The sequence below is a fragment of the Lotus japonicus genome, chromosome 2 (assembly GCF_012489685.1).
Source record: "Lotus japonicus ecotype B-129 chromosome 2, LjGifu_v1.2".
Classification (NCBI taxonomy): domain Eukaryota; kingdom Viridiplantae; phylum Streptophyta; class Magnoliopsida; order Fabales; family Fabaceae; genus Lotus; species Lotus japonicus.
The window spans coordinates 77828976-77851267 of NC_080042.1; the positions used below are offsets into that span (position 1 = coordinate 77828976).

Sequence of the window (22292 nt, forward strand, 5' to 3'; positions counted from 1 at the left end):
GGGCTTCAAACAAACACTTTTAATCAATGCAACCAACACCCATTGGGTTGTAATACTTTTTTAATTTGAATTTAATTTTTACATATTGTCGTGACGGTAATAACTGTTTTGCACAAATACCTAACTTTATCTAATTATATATTCCACAATTTTATTATGTTGTTGCAAAATAGCGAAATCTAATTTGATTTTGAAAATTTGATTTTAAAATGAATTATTTACAAATGTATCAGTTAGTTGAAGTTGATTGATTAAAAATTATGAGTATTAAAAGTCGTGACATAATGGTTAGCTTATTACGTTATTTAATCATGAAGTCGGGGTTCGATCACTGTTCATAAGAATGAATCGCATATTGTGGCCAACTTCTTACCATGCACCCATTGATCTATGCCTTTGGTGGTTATACGGATCACAATTTTCACCACATGATGGAGATCTCTAGGTGAGAATTTTTAGATAAGTTATTTGCAATTAAAAAATTAGAATAATATACCAGTGTGATGACCCGTGCATTGCACGGGTACCCAACTAATAGTAATAATGATAAATATCTAAATCACGATTAAAATGTGTCCAACATGCAATTTCACTGCACTAGATAAATAATTTACATAAGTGAATAGGGAAAGTTACATTTAACCAACACTTGGAACCTAGAATTTAGTGCTACTTCTCCAACACAATTTAACATTACTTAAACCACCCTCAAACTAATTTATCAATAGCAGCCACACTATCTACTTCAGCAATATAAACAACACTGATACTATATCATATGTATAGATGAAACATTTTTCAATACCAACTGATCCGTTTGTATTGGATGAAGTGTGTTACACAGTATTGGTAATATCATTTTATGTTCCAGGAAAACAGGGTTTCCAATATTTTTTAGCAAAAGATGATGAAAACCAGGCAGCGAGCTCCCCTTCAAAAGAAATTAACAGGTTCATATTACAAGACAAGTATAACACAAACTCCCATTTATATAGAACAAGCAAATGCCAGAGATTAACCACTGGTAAGTCTCAAATTACCTTCTTTGGCAAGCACAGCATAAACTTCTAACACTCCTACAGGCAGAAGTTGATCTGATATCAATGTTGTTCACTTTATGTATGAATACTTGAGGAGGCTCCTCCCTGTCAGTAGCAACGCCGTAATGAAATGAATAAAATAGTTTGAACTCAAAACTAGAATACTTCCATGTTAAATTTCAGCAAGCAAGCCCTAGTTGTTTGTTTAGTTCTATGGATCACTATTATGTGAAGTAATTACTTCATGTAACAACATGTAACACTAGCAAGGTCCATAAGCTTCACATAATCACATAGTTTAAATATGAATTAAAATGTGTGAAGTTAATATGTGACAAGTCAATAAAATGCACACCTGAACAACAGTCACCATACCCAATTACTAGAAAAATATTTTCCAAAAATCATGAGGGTCAAGAGAAACTATATATCAGGATTTTAAGAAAGGAAGAGGTAAACTTCGCTGTACATGAAAACCGAAGATTGCAATGCCAATAGTAATATCAGTAACAGCGTATCAAGTTCCCCTGACATTTGATATAGAAGAAATGAATGCAGGACAAAAAAGATAAAATTACTCGAATTACTCACACTTCTTTTGCTTCTTGTGCGACAAGGATGCAACACTATTTGGATATTTTGGCAACTGAAATTGAGAAAAGATGATAGTAACACAATACAATTGTTGACTTGATCACAAATAACCAACCATTAGACACAAGTGCATATCTTAGGCGGCAAATACCTCAACTAGTCTCTTCCTACTTCTAGCATCCCATATGGAAGCATAACCTTCATTTCGCCAGGGACAAAAGCACCAGACACACTAAAATGCAGAAACTACATCAATCAGGTTCCAAGTTTTAGAATGAATAATCGGAAGAGCCGTCTATTCTTTGATTTTGGATGACACCAGAATATATATCTGTCATAGTTTGATATAGTAAATTATCATTACATGTGAGTTATGACTGTCATTAACAAGAAGAATCTGCAAACTCAAATGTTTTTCCAACATAAAACATTGGGGTCCAATTACACAACAGACTAGATTTAAACCCCAAGTAACCAACCGGAGACTAAACAAAAAGTAGACCTGGTATTGCAGAGATACTCAAATAAACCTGTACATTATATAGATCATTAAAAATGAATACAATAGTTATGAAGTATAACTGACTAGTATAAATTATCAATTTTGTGCCAATATACATGTTAATGATTTTTTATTGTGAGACAATAATGATGAGAAGATGAGAAGATAATAAAAAGTAAAAACTAGAGCTGACACCAAAATCAAGTTTGCTGATATAATAAATATAATGTTGATACTATGGCTAAGGTGCCAATGCTATAACCCATAATTCTGATTTAATATATTCCATGTCTAATTCTAAGGAGATTTCACAAACATGGTAAAGATATAAGCTGAAGTTGCAAATGTTAGTTTCATCCGTGTTGCACTAACTATTAGATAGTGAATACTACATGTGCTGTCATAATAAGGAATCGAACACCGAAGATATTCTGTCTTAGGTGTGTACAACAGCCATAACATAAATCTATATGTTGTGCATTTGAAAATCAACAACACCATGCCATCATGTGGTCGTTGAACAAAACTAATACACGGCTCAATAACTCCAATATCTTGTTTAGTGTTAAACATATCCCTATCATTAATGGAATTCCAACAAGGTTATAAGAGTAAAATGGAGGAAAGTAGAACTTCTGAAAGTTTGTCTGTCCAATTATAAAATATAACACATGGAGAAAACTTCATCCTTAATTAGTTTTTCACCAAGTGAGCAAGTCCTTTGTAAGCAACAACAGCGAAAAAGGAAAATGTAATGTATTTCAATTATCTTTTCAGATTCTTTTTAAGGGAGAGGGGAGGGGTGTTAAATAAATGCATATATGAAATGAAAACTAACCCAATGTCATTTGAACTGGATGAAGAGGAAATATGTAATGCTACTCATCCATCTACTGATCCAAGTATCCAACCACAAATCCTGCAAGAACATCTTACTTAGAAATTGCCTGAAAAGCTGAACTCCGATAATTTCTGGTTGTGTACAAACCAATGGTCAGATGGTTTAGTAATTATGAATCCCATGTATATAATAGTATTAGGAAAACCAAGTAATATAGATATGATGAAACTCTAAAAAGTCCTAAAGAATAAGATGGCTCAGAGGAAGAAAAGTGACACTATTTGCGTAGCTTTTAGGAAGTACATTAACTAGACAATGTAATACATTCCTAAGTTGACAAAACAAAAAACGAAATAGATCTCATAGTCTATACCTTTTGCATAAGGAATAGAAGTGACACATCTTAACTCTGTGTCCTTGTATGGCTCCTTTGACTGAACTGGTTTGTCAATGTTACGCAAATCATAAACCTGCACTGATGCTACAATGCCTACAATAAGGTTAAACCCAGAGACAGACATGGAGTCCACCTCTGCATCTAGACTTGTTGAGCATGAAAAAGTCTTCTCCATACGAATATCCCATGACAATAACTTCTTGTCAAATCCGGATGTGATAAACTGAACTGCAATAACCAGGGCCATATTATGAAATTTATTTGGATACAATAACCAGAGCAGTATGAAGGGAGAGCTGAGTAACCAAACCATGTATGTGTTGTTGCAAATTTGCAAATATTCCCTTTCAATTTCATATCAACAAATGCAAAACAATAGAAGGTAAGAATTATAACAGAACTAAATGTAAAGGAGGAGCAAAGTTAAGGTCAGTAGTTTACATGTTTCATCGGAATATCCAATACATGTTTGCCATATCATCGTGACTACCCATGGTGTCAATAATTCCTGAATGCAAGTCATAATACCTATAAAGTTTAGCTTAAGAGGAGTCAAATATAAGCTTAAAAAATGCAAAACTCACATGATACGCAAAGCAAAGCAAAGTTACTCCTGCCTTTGACGACCACCACGGTACATAACAACAGCATGAATATCATCAATGCAAGCAATCAATACTACTAGATGGACTATGACCATCAAATACTTACCATTCCAGTTAACAGATAAGTTATCACAGTTGAAACTCACAATACAGCCAGCCAGCCATCTTTCTCAACAAATAAATTCCAAAGCCTAAAAATAACTCGTTCACTTTATCAGCTTTTTAATCATCAAAATTGGTAACAAAATGAAAATAATACTTTGGTTTGGTGATTTCTTGTTAATAAAGAAGAAAATAATGTATAAACTTGTTTAACCAGTCATCATCTTGATCAGAACAATTACCTCTTCAATTAGTTATTTGATTTAAAATTATTTTATTAATACCCTTTAGTTAGTTAAACTTGTTTAATTAATCAATAATTCAATATCAAAGATAACATGTCAATGTACTTACATATTATCATTGAATCCATCAGAAGCAGCAGTGAAAGCAGTGGAGTCGTGTTGGAAGCAACAATCGAGACGTAAACCCGAAGATTCTGCGGTGCCACCGTCACAAACAATGAAGTAATTGAGTGAGCGTCTCAACATAGTTTCGATAAGTAAATTCAGATGTACTTCACTATCAACAAGTGGATCCATGGCGCAATGGTAGCGCGTCTGACTCCAGATCAGAAGGTTGTGTGTTCGATTCACGTCGGGTTCAATTCCCCTAAAATCCACTATTTTTTGTTGTTTTTTTTCGATGGTTCATCTTCCTCAGGCTCCCCAACTCACTCTTCCATGCATGGCATCAAGAGTAGAATGTTCTCATTGAATAATCATATTGAAATTTCAGCTTTGTTAGATATCAAATACAAAAATTAACTCACGGGAGAATTTATTAAAGTGATTTTGTTTCTTTAAATAAATAGTTTCCAAATAAAAATGCCTCTTACTTTAGTAGTTTAGTTGAAATTTGATAACTAATGGCTTTGTCAAAAGAAGGAAGATTGCAAATTTCAAACATTCAATACTTCATATTTCGTATCATAAAAGTTTTATGTATTAAAATTACAAATATCATAAAATACACTACCTTGTGTGCGCCAAATCAACATGCGTCATGTAATGAAAATTAGCATTGGACTCCCTCATTCTTCACTATTCTAAGTAATGTGAGACTTCTCCAAAATGCATTTTTTGATCTTATTTTTCTTCTTCATTACCAATGTGTAGGGATGACAATGGGTAGGATTTGGGTAGAGTACTATAGTACCCATTCTCATACCCGCGTTTTCAAAAAGTAATTATACCCGTACTCGTTCTCATACCCGCGTGGGTAGCAACATAATTCCCCGTGCCCGTACCCGCTGGGTACCTATATGCACATACTCGTACTCTTTACCCGCAATTTAGCTAACAAAAAATGTAACTTTTCCATTTTTTCAATAAAAAAACTAAAATATAATGGCTACTATAAGCATCAACTAAAAATAATAAAAATCATCCATATATTTAACTAGTAAAATCATTCAAATACGTTTTTTTTTTTAAATAAGAAAGTTAACTCTAAATTTATAATTCTAGATTTGCTAATATACTCCTAAAATTGTTGGTTAATTACTAACTTACTAAAAATTAGTGAGATTAAATTAGCAACCATAATAAAGTTTCACTTACATTTTTTTTAGTAGAAGTTAGAAAGATATATTTTAAGTATATTAATATATATACCACCAGTTATGTGTGTGAGTATAATATGTGTGTTATTTAAAAAAAAAGAATAATATGTATGTGCGGGTAAGGGGCGGGTTGGGCACTATAGTACCCATACCCGCACCCATACCCACTACGTTTTACAGGTATTTACCCGTGCCTAAGCCCGTACCCATTTTGCGAGTTTTTACCCTACTCGTTGTGGGTATTTTTGCGGGTACCATTGAGTCTTGGACCCATTGTCATCCCTAAATGTATGACTTACATTGCAATCAACTCCAACAATCTTCAACAATCTTTACCTTGATTGTAACAGTCTCCAGTCTTCATTTTCTACACCGATAATCATTGTCTTCACCGACAAACATAATTCTCATTGTTTATATACTGACAAATTAAATTATCATACTCCACAATAAAGAGTACACTACAGTTGGAACTAAATCATTCCAAGAATTTTCACATGTCGAAACCTTGTTGTAAATTTATAGTGCAACTTCCATGTTGGCTTTCTTCGGAAGTTCATAAACCATCAATATAATCAGTATCTTGCATCAACGTCAACCAATGCATGCACGCTATCACCACACACCTTGCATCTATATCAACCAATGCTCGTGTGCCACCTGGACAATTCCATGCCCAGAATGTCTTGTGTAATTATGATTGCATCAACTCCTCCATCACAGCATCATCGTAGCTGCAGACCGAGTGTAAATTGTACACTAGGTTGGTTTGCATTCGCAAGAAAGATAAGTGGGTTACAACGGGCACGCTTAAATACTAAGTCTTTCCTAGTCAGGAACTTCCAAAACAACACTTCACAATGTCACGCTTCTTCAGCACCTTCGTAGTACCACACAAAGTGATATCCATCGAACCGGAAGCTCTGATACCACTGTTAGGAAATAACACAACTGAAGAAGTAAAATAAACCAAGGAACGCAATCAACAACACAAGAATATAACGTGGAAGCTTCAAAATCGGAGAAAAAAACTACGGGCATTGTCAAAACCGACAACCAGAGAATAAACACTATGTGAAAATTGTTACAACACATAGACTTCACTCTTAACCACCCCGTGATCCCAGTACACCCACACTCTCTAAAGTGAATATTTGAGCTACATCTCACAATACTCTAAACACAAGAGCATAAGAAAAAAAGAAAACACAAATATAAACTTAAAGTGTTTTCAAGTACTACTGTTTTGGTGTTTTTAATGTGTTGAAACAAGGAGCTTGAGATCTATATATATATATAGTCTTGGGCTCCCTCATTCTTCACTATTATAAGCATCGTGAGACTTCTCAAAGATGCATTCCTTGATATTTTTTCTCTGTCATTAGCAATGTGAGACTTACATTGCAATCAACCCCAACAATCAACTCTTCAATATTATTTTGACTCCACCTGTAAATCATGCGCTATCTTTGACTTCACCACACCAGTTCTTTATCGTCTTCATAGTTCCCTCGTAAAATGGATCATCAACTTACTTTCTAACTATCAATCCCTTGAGTAATTAAGAAAGTAAGTAGCATCAAGCTTAGATGGTGTTTGACTATTGAACTAACCATATTCCTAGAACTTAGATTCAATAGATGATTTTATCTAGTTCATATTCAAACAAGTAGTTCCCGCTAACTTATCAACTCTAAAATTAAGTTCTAGTTGATCAATCTAAAACTAGCATTTAGAACAAGAAAAATATTGAAACCATCACAAAGTAACATGAATTTATAGATGGAAATCATGAATACATCCAAGGAAAGAGATCACATCAAATCCCAACTTAAAAATGGTTTAGCTATCCATAACCATGGATGCTACAAAAGCTTACAAGAGAAAACTATAAGAAGAAGATGAAGCTCTGCACCGTCACCACCGTGTCTCTGGCTTGTCGGGAAGTTTAGTAACCTTACTTCTCTCCTTCGAGCTCTCTATTTCCTCAAGTGATTTTCTGTCTATAATCTTTGTTATATCAACAACTTCCTAAAAACAAGCTTTTATAGCAATTCTTCATCAGACAGAGCGCCTGACAGTCCATGTGATGTGTCCGACGCTCATCTTCCTTCAAGCAGAGGTTTCCTTAACCTCCAGGGGTGTGATGCGCCCGGCGGCCAGGAACTCTTCAAATTTTCAGTTCTTCACCAAAGCTTGCACATTCTAACTCAATTTCACATATCAACAAGTTCTAATCCAAAAGATGATGAATTTGGCAAAGATAACTCATGAATTGCAAAGATATGTGCCTAAATTACACATTAAAACTAGGTAAATATGACAATTATCAGTAACTAGTCTGATTAGAGTCAAAATTGGATTTGCACTAAAATGGAAACATTGTTTATGCTATTTTCTTAACATTATATATGTATCACCAATTTGAGAAAACTGTGGAAAAATAATTATCTAAAGCCTTTCCTAAATTATTTGTATGAGTAAATAAGGAAAAAAAAAATGTACATATACACACACTGTAGTGTTTTTTTTTTTTTTGTACATCGAAAAAATAAATTGTACCCGCCAGAAATCAATCTATGGACCGCCCTTCCCACCCTATATGTCCCAACTCCTACCATTTCATACGGGGACACACACTTTAGTGTATATATATTTTGGACGAATGAGAGATGATAAGTTTAGTGTAACAAATTATATTTCATAAGATATATTATATAAGATCGAAGATGAATAAAATTAAAAAAAAGGATCTCTCCCACTATATACCACACATTAACCAGAACTTTTGCACCTCTTGGGATCGTATAACCATGAATATATATCTAGATCGACTTCATCTTGTCGAGGGAGTAAAATGGAAATGCTGGGTGAAACTGAAAAGTCTTATTCACTTCTTTCGGTTCCTGCCATAAAAATTCATAGCAAAAGCACGTTTATTATGAAATGTTCCTGGATTCTAATGATAGCAATTGGAAGGGATCCACCTTTTTCTTTAACAGTGAAGATAATCACATAGAAATTACCAAGAAATTATTAGTTGATATCACTTTTTTTTTGCAATCTTCTTCTCTCATTTCCAAAAGCACATATCAAATTTATCTCAATAAAAATATTCTCCACCTTTAAAATAACATTTTTTAAAAATATTTCAGGGGAAGTGCTTTCTTCTGGACATCATGGTTGAGGACTTGAGGGATATAGGAAAAGGTAAAACTGGAAATGATGAATTTTAGTTTGCGAAAGTTTGTAGTTTTATATAAATATTAAATTAATGATACTTTATTAAAATTTGAAAATATCCCAAACACCTCTCACCATCTCTTTATTACTTTCTCATTATATTTTGGGTCTTAATACATTCATACTAAATTTTCTCTTCAATCTTCGTTGAAACCAGACATGCCAAAACCACTAGCACAATTAACGCCTCCAGAACCACTAGCACCTTCGCGATCACCACCACCTTCACCGCCAAGAGGGTTATCAACATCTTCTTCCTCAATATCGCATTCAGTGGCGACACCAAAACTATAATACTCTGGGTTCTTAACAAGCAGAGCCGTAATATTTACCCCACCATTCGCGGCTATGACCTCCCCAGCAACATTCCCACTAAGGACTTTTCCCTGGAAGCTAGAGAGGGAGATCTTGAAGTTGGAGTGAATCTCAGAGGAAAGGGGGTTGGGGATGGACGATGGAAGAGAAGAAGGAAAGCCAACATTGAGAGCAGTTGGTGTCACATAGGATCCAGAGAGGCCCAACAGAATAAAGGGTCCATAAGCGATGAAGGCAGCAGGGGCTTGGGTCAGAGGGTGGCTCAGAGTCACGTTAGAAATAGTGCCAGCAGCATGGACAACTGTGACACCGGTGTTGTGGTGGTTGGCCACCTGGGCTATTGCCTCCATGACATCATGTCCAACACCGACATCAATTATTATTGACTTCATATCATTGTCCCTGGGGATTGGCATCTGGGGCTTCGGCTTGTTCTTGGAGCCACGTGGCCTACCGGGGGTCCTATTGGAGGAGGATGAGGACCTTTCCTGCTGGTTGGGGTGTGGTGGTTGGAGGTGGAAACCAAAGACACTGGTGTTGGGAGTGTGTTGCCTTGAAGGGTTTTCATAGGGTCTTGGAGAGAGGAGCATTGGAATGCCATAGTGCCCAGCCATTGTTTGGTAATGTTATGAGAGAGTTAGACAGTGAGTGAAGAATGAGACTTGATGGTTTCTCAGTTGGAATTTATAGTATGTTCAAGGGATATGAAAGTCGGTGGGTGCTGGGATGATTTGGGCTAAGAAAGAACTTTTACAAGAGTGAAGTAAGGTTGTGGAGTCTCATAAATATTTTATTATCATTCAAATGTTAAGGTCAGTCAAAATTCTTTATGAAATTCTTGCTCTTGACCGATATGTCAGGTATTATATGAATATTTTAAGTCAATTAAATTATTTTATTATTAGTCAAATTCTTTTGAGATGCACATGTATTTAAAATTATAAAGAAATTGAAATTGAATATGAAGTAAAAGGTACTAAATTTAAGTTCAAGTTGAATGAATAAATGTTATGTTAATTGACTTAATTCAGTTCAAAATTTGGTCAATTCAACATTTATTGATTGTTCTTTATCCATTTCTTCATTCATAAATTCGTTTCTTATTTTGTTTGTGATAGGTTTGCTCTTATTTTTTTCCCCAAATAGCATGCTCCTAATTAATCTATTTGCCAAACTTCCTTTTCCTCTTTCGTCATCTTTGACTTTCATGAAGTATTATTTCTATCTCACTAGATATAATACTTGTGCGTTACAAGATTTATTTATAATATTTTTTAACATCAAATAAAAATTACTATATTTTAAATAATTTTTTTTTGAAGCAAAAGCAATTTATTGAATAAAAAGAAACTCATATAAGAACAAACCTCTCATGAGGAAATGTAAAACAAGACCAGTTCCACCAGAAACAAAACTCATTTAGATGAGTCTCATTGAAACCTTACTAAAAAAAACTTAATGGGAAAAAACCTAGTGAAGGAAGAAGAGTACTCAAACAATAGTCAACCAAAGTTCCAAGACAAAAACCAACAGAAAAAAAAGACTTACATCCAATGTTCACAAACCCAAAAGCTAATTACCCCTTTCTAACCATTCTTCCCAGACACGAGCAAATATAGAACCCTTCAATTCTGTCCTTTCTCTAGGGGTGTTCGCGGTTCGGTTTGGACCGGTTTTAGGTGAAACCAAAAACCGATCCAATCAAAATTCATTGGTTCGGTTTCTATCCATTGTTAGCAAAAAAAAATTCTCAAACCGAACCGAACCGAACCAATGATGAACGGTTTGGATCGGTTCGGTTCATCGGTTTCACAACTTCTCTTTTTTTTGGTCAATATCAATACTACAACTTTTAATATATAGTAATCACATATGATTCACAACTTAACAATGTATAAAAATGGAAAATAACTAACTCAATCATAGTTTAATTACAAATCTATAATTCATAATCAACAACTTAAGTACTTAACAATGTAGAAATGCTTAAAATAGTGTTTAGTATGAGTACAATTACAAATTAATCAAAGTTTTCAATCAATAAGAGGGTGCTTTTGTTGTAAACAAAAACATTACCAAATTAATAATAGAAAGCAAAACATAATAAGTCTAACATAAACAATATTTCTTCAAAACATTTCTTTAATATATACATATTTTATAAATAATATATATCATCGGTTCGATTCATCGGTTCATTGGTTTTTAATTTTTCAAACCGTGAACCGAACCAATCTTCATTGATTTTTATCGGTTTGAATCGGTTTTGAACCGAATAACAAAAAAAACCGATCCGATTGCTTTGGTTCAGTTTGGTTCATCGGATCGATCCAATTCGATGAACACCCCTACTTTTCTCAATCCAAGAACAAAATGGCATATATCACACACAATACTTTCCATGCCAAAATATCTGCCAAACAAACGAGAAACATCAACTCCCAGCCACTCCAAATATTTTAAATAAATTATATCAAAATAGTTTTTAATTATTAAATATAAAACATACAAAAACATCCAATGTTAAGAAATTTCAATAAATACTAGTGTTTTTTACCCGCGCGTTGCACGAAAAATATGTCTATTGTATTTGATACTTTAATTAATACTTTGATTATTAAAAATATATTAAACAACGAATGAAATAGAAAAGTCAGAATTGATGAGTAAAGTGAACATAAAGACTTCTCTTCTAAGCCCGATTGAGACCAAGGGGAACTCGTTTCACATTCTTCGTAAATATGAAGACGATAACACAAATCATAGATATAAGGAATTATCAACATATTAATCTTAAAAAAAATTAATGTGATAGTAGCACAAATTAGGATTGTGTAAGATATATCATAAAGTATAACATTATTGTGTTTATTCCAACTAAGTAGGGATGACAATGGGTAGGTACTATAGTACCATCTCCATACCCGCGTTTTTAAAAATTACATGTACCCGTCTCCATACTCACGTGGGTAGCAACTCGAAACTCTCCACCTTTAGACAATTCAGTGTCATTACAGGAAGTTATCCATCTTTGCCAAAATCTAAATCTATGGATGACAATGGGTCTCAAAATCATAAGGTACCCGCAAAAAATACCCACTATGGGTAGGGTAAAAAACCACTAAATGGGTATGAGGTTGAGTATAGATAATTACCCGCAAAAAATAGCGGGTATGGGTGCGGGTATGGGCACTATAGTACCCAACCGGCCCATATCCGCACACATATGTTATTATTATTATTATTTGGGAATATATTAACAAATTAACTTAAGCTATAGCTTTCAAACTCACTCTTTTAAAAAAAAAGTTTGGGATATATTAATTAATACTCTAAAAATAAATAATAAATAAATTAAGATAAAATCAAGAAATAAACCACCTAAATCCTAATCAAATCTAAAATTTAAAAATGTATTTTTTTACTCTAAAAATAAATAAAAAATAAATTAAGATAAAATCAAGAAATAAACAACATAAATCCTAATCAAATCTAAAATTTAAAAATGTATTTTTTTACTCTAAAAATAAATAAAAAATAAATTAAGATAAAATCAAGAAATAAACAACATAAATCCTAATCAAATCTAAAATTTTAAAATGTATTTTTTTTATGAGAATTAATCTGAGAATGACACGTGTTATTTTTTTTCCAATTAGTGAATGTTCTATACCCTAGAAGATTTTCTTTTCCTCAATCCTTTTTCTTTTGATTAAGAAGAGAAAAGCAGGAATCCTTGAAGCATATGACATCTTACAATTAGTTGAAGAACAAAATCAATTCATGAAGAAGATTGAAACAGAAACCCAAAATGAAGTCTTGAATAACAAAATTTCCTCCTTCACCAATTTGAAAGGACTGTGGTGAAAGAATTGTATTTAGTGTATTTATGAATCTTGGGGTGGAACCCTTGTGAAACAAAAAATCAAAGACACATTTCAGTTAAGAGAAACAAAAAATGGTGTATTACCCCATATGTGCGCATCCCAACAAATTATCTATATACGTGAGAAAAAAACAAAATAATTCTCCCACCCAAAATAATTGTGGTTACTTCACCAATAAATTTATACTAACAATCAATTTAAATTGAACTTAAGGAAATATATAGAACAAAGTAAGATAAGTCACCCAATTGGCATACTAAAACATGAGTATATGCAAAACTAATGAGTTTGAGTAAAATATGAACCAACCTTAAGAATGAGCTAAACATACTCATGAAGATTAAATGTGAGCTCTTCATATGCTTTCATCAATTTGACTGACATGTGCATCATTAAAAAAAAAATTTAGTAAGTTGTGCATCATTCACATACAGTGCAAATAGTATGCTTATACACACAGCTCAAACATGATGAATAAAAATGGGCAAAATTTGAGAAATGAATATAAATTCAGGCTATCCTAAGTTTCGTAAATTTCTATAAATTATACCAAAATCTGGTTTAGAATGGCTTCACTCGCATGGATCTCTACAAACTATACTAAAATCTGGTTTAAAAAAATACAGAAGTGGAAGAAGAACAATAAAAAAAACATTACATCAGAATCAAAACATTACGTCTTCAACAATGATTCGTTAAAGGGTCTATGCAAAAATTTGCAAACTTTTGGATCAAAACACACAAAATATGTGAAATTTAAGAATGCAGGATTGAATTATGAAAAAATGATAAACTGAAATGACACAAACCATCAATCACAACATGATAAACTCTTCTTCACGTAACATCATCTTACGGCATACCTCTGTCCTGATCGCGACATGTGGCAGAGGTAGAAATAGCAGCTATCAAATCTCTGCGTGTCCATGGTAGCTTTGTGGATCCTCAGCACCAAATCAACTCTTTTTTCTTAGAATTAGCATTAAATAAATAATAAGATAAATTAAGATAAAATCAAGAAATAAAAAACTTAAATCTTAATCAAATCTAAACTTTAAAAAGGTATTAAATAAAGATAGATAAAAACTACCTAAATCTAGCAAATCACAATAAAAAACTCATAAAATCCTAAATTAAATAAAAAAAATAAAATTCAATAAAAATAGCATAAAAATTCATTTATACTCTAAAAGTAACTCAAAAATAAAATAAAATATTTCATGAAATTAAAATTAAATAAATAATAAATAAGGACAGATAAAAACTATCAACATAAAGTAAATCACAATAAAAACTCATAAAATCCTGCATTAATTAAAAATCCAAAAATTCAATAAAAATTAATTATTATACTCTATAAATAAATGTAAAATAAAATAAAATTTTTCCTGGAAGTAAAATTAAATAAATAATAAGATAAAATTAAGAAATAAACAACTTAAATCCTAATCAAATCTAAAATTTAAAAAGGTACTAAATAAAGATAGATAAAAACTACCAAATCACAATATGAACTCATAAAATCCTGAATTAATTAAAAATCCAAAAATTTAAGAAAAATTAATTAATATACTCTAAAAGTAAATCTAAAATAAAATAAAGTATTTCCTGGATTTAAAATAAAATAAATAATAAGATAAATTAAAATAAAATTAAGAAATAAACAACCTAAATCTCAATCAAATATAATATTAAAAAAGGTATTAAATAAAGATAGATAAAAACTAACAAAATCTAGCAAATCACAATAAAAACTCATAAAATCCCGAATTAATAAAAAATTCGAAAATTCAATAAAAATTAATCAATATATTCTAAAAATAAATTTAAAATAAATTAAAAGATCAAATCTTATCTTTTAAAATAATATAAATCAATTATTTTAGAATATATAAAATTAAAACATATATCAATTCAAAATTATATCTTCTAAAATTATATCAATTAATTATGTTAGAATATATAAAATTAAAACATATATCAATTGAAAATTATATCCTCTAACAAATTGACACGTGGAATAATTTTTATAAGAATTAATCTGGTGCTAACACGTCACTAAGAATTAATCTGGTGCTGACACGTCACTATGGAAGTTCTTCTTTTCTAATATATATTGATATTGATATTGATATTGATATTGATATTGATTGATATTGATTGATATTGATATTGATGATATTGATATTGATATTGATATTGATATCATTGTGTAAATATTTAATAATTATCATTAAAGTAATTTTAATTAATTTATTTATTTAATAATATTGAATCTTTAAGTTTATTTGAAAAAATTTAAATTATGTAATTAGTTTTTAATATAATTTGTAATAACATTTTTACTATACTTTTTAACGGAAATACCATTTATTGGGAAGGACCGCCATAGTTACCCAAACAGGTTTACACTTGTCAAGACCAAGAAAAATAAAGTAATTTTAACATTAAAAATTATTATAAGTTATAATTTTAATAGTGTAAAATATTATTTAGTAAATTTAAATTTGGTCATAATTACTTTTCTCTGTTATGCTTACTCAAGTCATTTTTACTAATATATAATAGATAGAAAATATTTTTAAATATTTTATTCAAATAATCCACACATACATTGTAGTTTTTTTTTCGAAAATGAAAGTATTATTATTAATACATTGTAGTTAATTCTAAATACCTTGTAACGTTATTTCTTATTTTGAAAATATTTCATCTAATCTTTTTATTAATATATTTAGTTATATTATTAATTAATTTTAATTATTTATCTTTGTCACTAATGCAAAGTTCAAGTAGATTTTTAATTTTACAAATGTTATTATTTAATGTAGGAAATTAAATAATTTTTAAATTTTAGATTTTTTAATTTTTACTTTTAAATTTTTAATTTTTTAATTAATATATTTATTATGAATGAAATTCGTTATTTAATTTCTTAATGTATTTTAATACAAAGGTATGGATATTTTTTATTGTATTTAATGAAAAATTCCAAGTGAGTTTTATATATATATATGTGTGTGTGTGTTGAGTCTTAATTTATATTTATGAGCCAGCTAGAGCATGAGGGAGAAAGATCATTCTTTATTTAAGAACTGGGTTAAGGACAGTTGCTGGCTGAAGCAACCACAGCATAAATTGAAGCAACTAGCAACCCATGTAGTCATCATCCTCTTATGAGCATCAAAACTAATTAGCAACCATTCTTAAAATAAGAACTCATTCTCTAAGCAACCTTATTGAAGATGCTCTAATACTTTTCAATCCATAAGGAGGTTCCGAAATTTAAATTCGGTAACACTTGTACTAGAATCTAATTTCAGAAATTTTATGCTCAGAGTTAAACCATGTATAGCCTCTATTAATAATTTAATATATATCACAGCATAGTATTACAAGTTTATGGGGACTATGATTCAAATTGCATCATTTGAGAAGTCATTTTGGATATTAAGAACATATCAACCGAAATCTGGATTTATTGACATATAGAACACCAATACCAGAAAGGCAGAAACCCCTTAAACCCGATTGATGCCATCATCTTCCACCATATCTAATCCTCATTTCCACTTTGCACTTTCACTATCATCCTTTTCTTCCTCACTCCCCTCTCAGACTCTCGCTGCACCATTTGAGTTTTTGGATGGTCACATTAATTTCTTCGGCATGAAGCCTCGTACTAGCCGAAGCCAAACCCAAATTCTAAAATAAAAAAGTTTGGTTAACACCTTAAATACACCCACACCCAGAAGAAATAAGAATGAAACTTTTTTCTGGCATGAAGCCTTCTACTAACAGAAGACAAAATCCAAATCATTCTGATGGCCATTTCCAAAATACCGCGACTCACTCACAAACAAGCCTTCACCTAGGATACAAGGGTTGAGCCACTTTTGTTTTTGCTTTTCAGGCAAAACAAAATGGCTTGAAAAGCAATACGCAACAATTCCACCCCCTCCTCCCTCTCCAACAAACCCAAAATAAAAAGGACATATTCTGCACAATAACAGATAGATACCGAATACGGTGAAATTCGTCTATCTACTATTAAGATCAACCATTGTATAAGTTTCAGAAGCAAACAACAACCTATGCCAATGTAACAAACAAAAGAGTAGAATGGTGCAAAAGCATATATAATATGAATCTTGTATTGATGCATAGTACATTAACTGTAATATTGGGATCTTAATTTCTACACCAAATATGAGGTCTAATAACATGACAAGCAGATTTTTTTTTTAAAGAAACAGAAAAACAAAGACATTGATAATCAATCTCCTAGAATCCAAAACTTCAAATCCATCATCAGCCATGAGTATTGACAGCTTCCCACAACAGGTTCTTGGGGTCAGGGTTGGTAAGGTCCCTGGCCTGCAGTGCAGCATTCCTGAGGGTCCTAATTGTCCATTGATTAGCCTCCCAGAATGACAAACTCCTGTAAGGCAAGTTATGCTTCTTGCAGAGGTCAATCACAACTGGAGAGATTTTCCTCAATTGGCACCTTGGCAGCCTTGGGAACAAATGGTGCTCAAGCTGGAACTGCAAACCACCAAAGAACCAATCCATCCAAGAGGAGCAAGAGATGTCCAATGTGCCTCCTGTCTGCTTCTCAAACCAATCATTTCCGCTGGGTGCCCCAACATACACATTGGCAGCAAAATGGTTCAAACAGAATTGAATGTGCTGAATGGAACAAACAGCAAAGCTGGCAAGCACAAACATAAACCTTTCTGGCCAATTTGGGAGGCAAGAAACAAGAAGAGGGAACCAAGTCCAGAACACAAGAATTCCCAATATGTTCAAAGCTCTATCCGGGACTCTACGCGTTGGAGAAAACAATAGCAGAAATGTTTGGATATACAAGTTGACCCTGGCAACACACATAACCGGGTAGAAAGTCCAATGCTGGTAACTAATCAAGAACCTGGCCAAAGAATCAAACTTCAACGGCCTTCCATAGAAATGAGAGGTGATTGTATTGAAGAAACGGGCGGACACGGCGAAAACCGGCATGTGCTGCAGGTCAGGGTCATGATCAAGGCTATTGCAGGCAATGTGGTGAGCATTATGAGTCCATTTCCACCAGGCAATGCTTATCCCAGTCAAGCAATTCCCGGAGAGAAGCTGCGCGAATTTGTTGAATCCGCGGTTCATCATGATCACATGGTGCCCAGAATCATGGCCTAAATAAGCACTCTGCATCCAGAGCAAACCCAACAGCATAGCAGAACCCAAATGAGCCCAAACGCTGGTGCATTTCACAACCCCATACCAAACAGCAACAAACATGACAGCAACAAAGGTTAATGTCCAAAAAGTGACATGCTGTTTCTTCTCAAATAGACCCATTTTTGAAAACTCAGTAGCCATCTTCCTATAATCCCTGGACACCTCAGAGACCTTGAAATCTTTGAGGTGATACCCAGTTGAGAATTTTTCAAGATATTTCCATGCAGAGCCAGGATGGTAGGCAATGAAAGCATCTGTGACATCCTGGCCAGCAAGGTTCAAAATGGGAATAAGACCACCAGGGTGGTCCTTAGCCCATTCTGTGACATTGTAAACCTTACCCTGAATTGAAACCCACAAATCTTCTTCCTTGTTGTGCTTGCTGAGCTCCTCAGAGGTAATGTAGGTTTTCTCACCCTCCATGGCAGAACAATGATTTAGGCTTAGGGGTATTGATGATTCTGGAAATTGAAACCAAGGAATTTGGTCTTATAATGAATTGAAATTCCTTGGTTCTGGTTGAAGTTGAGGGGTATGATACCCCTCTGAGCCTGTCTCTGTCAATGTAGATTTCCTTTGCTATGTGATTTCTCTTTTTGTGTTGTTGTTATTGTTGAAAAAGAGGTTAGGGTTTGAATGATTTAAAGTACGTGACAGAACATGAAAGATAGGTTTGGGGTTATTTTCTAAGTTTAGACAAATTAAATTTGACAGACAAATCAGCATGTTAAGGTGTGGCGTGGCTGTAACATAAGAGCAACTCCAACCCCAAAATTCTTATTTGGTTTCTTAACACACTATTCAGCACTATTCAGCACTATTTCTGTGGGCCCTGTCTGCCACATCAGACTTAAGAAACTCCTAAGAAACTGAAGCAGATTTTGCTCCAACCCATGGTTTCTTAAATTACTATTTGAAGGGTCCCACCCGTGTCCCACCATACAACATAAATTAATAATATTTATTTTCACCCAATTTAGATTTAAAATTTAATACTAAATCAATACTTCAACTTAAAAATAATTTAATTAAAATTAATACGAATTTAATTTAAATTTAATTTTACTTAATATTTAAAACAATTAAATTTAAATATCGGCATGTTAACTTGAAACAAAAATAAAAAAGTACATTGTGTTATTTCTAGCAAAAACAATTTTATTGAATGATAGAAATAAAGACGAAAGAAAATACATGACAATGAAAAATAAGCAACAATACATTTGAAATGAAATACATAATAACACTTGAAGGTTAATTTTCATTATTCTCGTTTTCGGGAAGCTGCCAAATATGCTCCACCAAGTCTGCTTGAAGCTGGTGATGAATTGACCTATCAATTTGATGTGCTCTTCTTTCCAAGATATTTCTAAAAGCGGGAATAGGACCACTTACTACTTCAGCATCCAATATGTCATTATTGACCTGATCATAAACAAAATTACCTCGGTACGTGTTGCGCTCATCTTCAACAATCATGTTGTGCAATATGATGCAAGCATACATTATTGACTTCATCTCATTCGGATGCCAAAAGCGTGATGGACCACGAACTATTGCAAACCGAGATTGGAGAACGCCGAATGCACGTTCAACGTCCTTTCTTGCTCCTTCTTGTCTTTTCGCAAATTTTTGCCTTTTTTCTCCTTGCGGCATTGGGATGGTCTTCACAAATGTAGCCCACGGGGGATAGATACCGTCTGCTAGATAGTATCCCATGTTATACATTGTTCCATTCACGCTAAAGTTCACCATGGGAGCATTTCCACTCAAAACCTCATTGAAAACCGGAGATTGATTTAGCACATTAATGTCATTGTTAGAACCTGCAATGCCAAAAAATGCATGCCAAATCCACAAGTCTTGTGATGCCACTGCTTCAAGCATGATTGTGGGCTTTCCATGATCACCTCGGGTGAATTGACCTTTCCACGCAACTGGACAATTCTTCCATTCCCAATGCATACAATCAATAGAACCCAACATACCTGGAAATCCACGAGACTCGCCCCATTGAAGTAAGCGGGTAATGTCTTCCTGGTTCGGGCGCCTCAAGTATGTTTCACCAAATACTGCACACACACCTTCCACAAAATTCTTTAAGCACTCAATTGCAGTACTTTCACCAATTCGAACGTACTCGTCAACACTGTCAGCAGGTGATCCGTACGCCAACATACGAATAGCGGCGGTGCACTTTTGTAATGGTGACAGGCCTTGTCTTCCAACTGCATCGACAGACATTAAAAAGTACGGGTCATGAGACCCAAGGGCCCCTACAATTCTGAGGAACACATGCTTTCGCATTCGAAACCTTCGTCGGAAAAGCTCTTCCGTGTACACAGGATTTTCGGAGAAGTAGTCATTCCACAACCGCTCGTTCCCAGCTTCACGATCTCTCTCTATCACCTTTCTTGTTCGCTTGGGCCTAACGGTGTTGGCACGTCGTTGATAAAACTCCATCTCCTCCTGCATCATATCTTCTATAGTCGTGTCATTGATAAGTTCGTCAATGACAACGTCGTAAATGTCCAAGTCGGCCATATTGTTTGGATCCATTCTATGACACAATGAGAAACTATCAGTGTAATTGGATAGGAGGAAGAAAATATGAGAGGACAAAACAACTCTTGAATGTTGAGATGAATGAAATATGACATGTATAAATAAGAGAAACAACAACGGCTATATTCTCCAACGGCTATATTCCACAACGGCTATATTCCCCAACGGCTATATTCCCCAACGACTATATTCCCCAACGGCTATATTCTCCAACGGCTATATTCCACAACGGCTATATTCCCCAACGGCTATATTCCACAACGGCTATATTCCCCAACGGCTATATTCCCCAACGGCTATATAGAACACATAAGTAGAAACGCAGTACACATTAAGAAAAATTCGAATACTGAAATTACAACATTAATGCAGAATACATAAGTAGAAATGCTAAAATTACAACACTGATGCAATACACATAAGTAGAAATGCTAAAATTACAACACTAATGCATAATCAATAAGTAGAAATGCTAAAATCACAACATTGGCACACGCTAAGAAAGACAACAACAAGAATTAAGACATTCCTAGTTCTTTCATGGCGAATTCAACTAGGCGCTGATGCGTTGCTAACTGCACCTCGTTCATTTCAGATGTGTCCTCCATAAGGATATCTTTGTATTCCTTCAATAACCGCGCCTTTTGAAGTTTGTTTTTTTCCTTTCTCACCTCCAGTTCTTCAGTCTTGAGCTTCTCAAAACTCGCAAGGAATCCCAGTTTAGCTTTCCCGATGGCTATCATCTCGGAGTTAGGAACATAATCGAGATCACTTGAAGCTGTGTCTCCTACTTTGGCCTTCCTTTTCTGGTTCTTTTTTCCCAACGGGCGGGTTGCTGGTTGTGTGGCCTCATATTCGTCGCCCTCGATTGATGCACTCCGGTCAGACGATGTTGCATACACCCCATCTACTGACTTCTTCTGCCTCGTTGAACTGGTTGTCATAAATGTTCCCTTCCACTTTGGTTCATCCTTCACCAACCGCCATTCATTCTCATGTTTGAAATCTTTACCCGTATCTACATGATATAATTGATGCGCCGTAGCCATGATGTCCTTATCTGAGTGTCCACTTTTCCAATGATTGACGGCTTTAGTGTGGCAACCAACAAATTTTTGAAGATTAGCATTCAATTTATTAAAATGAGATTTCAGGGATAACCATGTCCTCGAAGGAGAGGCATCGTCGCGGTACTCCTCATATTGGGCTCGAATCTTATTCCAGAACAAATCTGACTTTTGCTCATTTCCCACGACCCGATCGGTAGAAACGTTGAGCCATGACTGAAGAAGAAGTATATTATCTTTACCACTCCATTTGGTGCGTTTATTTCCGGATTCTTCAAGATCAATATCATCTAGACCCCGTTGAGTAGAAAATTCAGGCTCCTCGGGCATAGCCT

At 33.7% G+C, this 22292-nt stretch overlaps 3 protein-coding genes, 1 long non-coding RNA gene and 1 other non-coding gene across 5 annotated transcripts; 1 reads left to right on the forward strand and 4 right to left on the reverse strand.

Moving 5' to 3' along the window:
* Positions 1-571: 571 nt before the first annotated feature.
* Positions 572-1744, reverse strand: LOC130735715 (uncharacterized). The gene is made up of 3 exons (XR_009018542.1): positions 1632-1744; positions 1041-1145; positions 572-931 (listed from the first exon to the last, which is right to left on the reverse strand). It is a non-coding gene; the product is annotated as an uncharacterized LOC130735715 (long non-coding RNA).
* Positions 1745-4615: 2871 nt separating this feature from the next.
* TRNAW-CCA (transfer RNA tryptophan (anticodon CCA)) lies at positions 4616-4687 on the forward strand. The gene has a single exon. It is a non-coding gene; the product is annotated as a tRNA-Trp (tRNA).
* Positions 4688-8952: 4265 nt separating this feature from the next.
* Positions 8953-9904, reverse strand: LOC130735716 (AT-hook motif nuclear-localized protein 28-like). Its single transcript, XM_057587626.1, has one exon. The coding sequence runs from the start codon at positions 9815-9817 to the stop codon at positions 9026-9028; it is 792 nt and encodes a 263-aa protein (XP_057443609.1). The 5' UTR covers positions 9818-9904; the 3' UTR covers positions 8953-9025.
* Positions 9905-17213: 7309 nt separating this feature from the next.
* Positions 17214-18963, reverse strand: LOC130739838 (delta(8)-fatty-acid desaturase 2-like). Its single transcript, XM_057592268.1, has one exon. The coding sequence runs from the start codon at positions 18746-18748 to the stop codon at positions 17402-17404; it is 1347 nt and encodes a 448-aa protein (XP_057448251.1). The 5' UTR covers positions 18749-18963; the 3' UTR covers positions 17214-17401.
* Positions 18964-19414: 451 nt separating this feature from the next.
* LOC130739839 (uncharacterized) lies at positions 19415-20913 on the reverse strand. The gene has a single exon (XM_057592269.1). The coding sequence runs from the start codon at positions 20882-20884 to the stop codon at positions 19580-19582; it is 1305 nt and encodes a 434-aa protein (XP_057448252.1). The 5' UTR covers positions 20885-20913; the 3' UTR covers positions 19415-19579.
* Positions 20914-22292: the final 1379 nt, after the last annotated feature.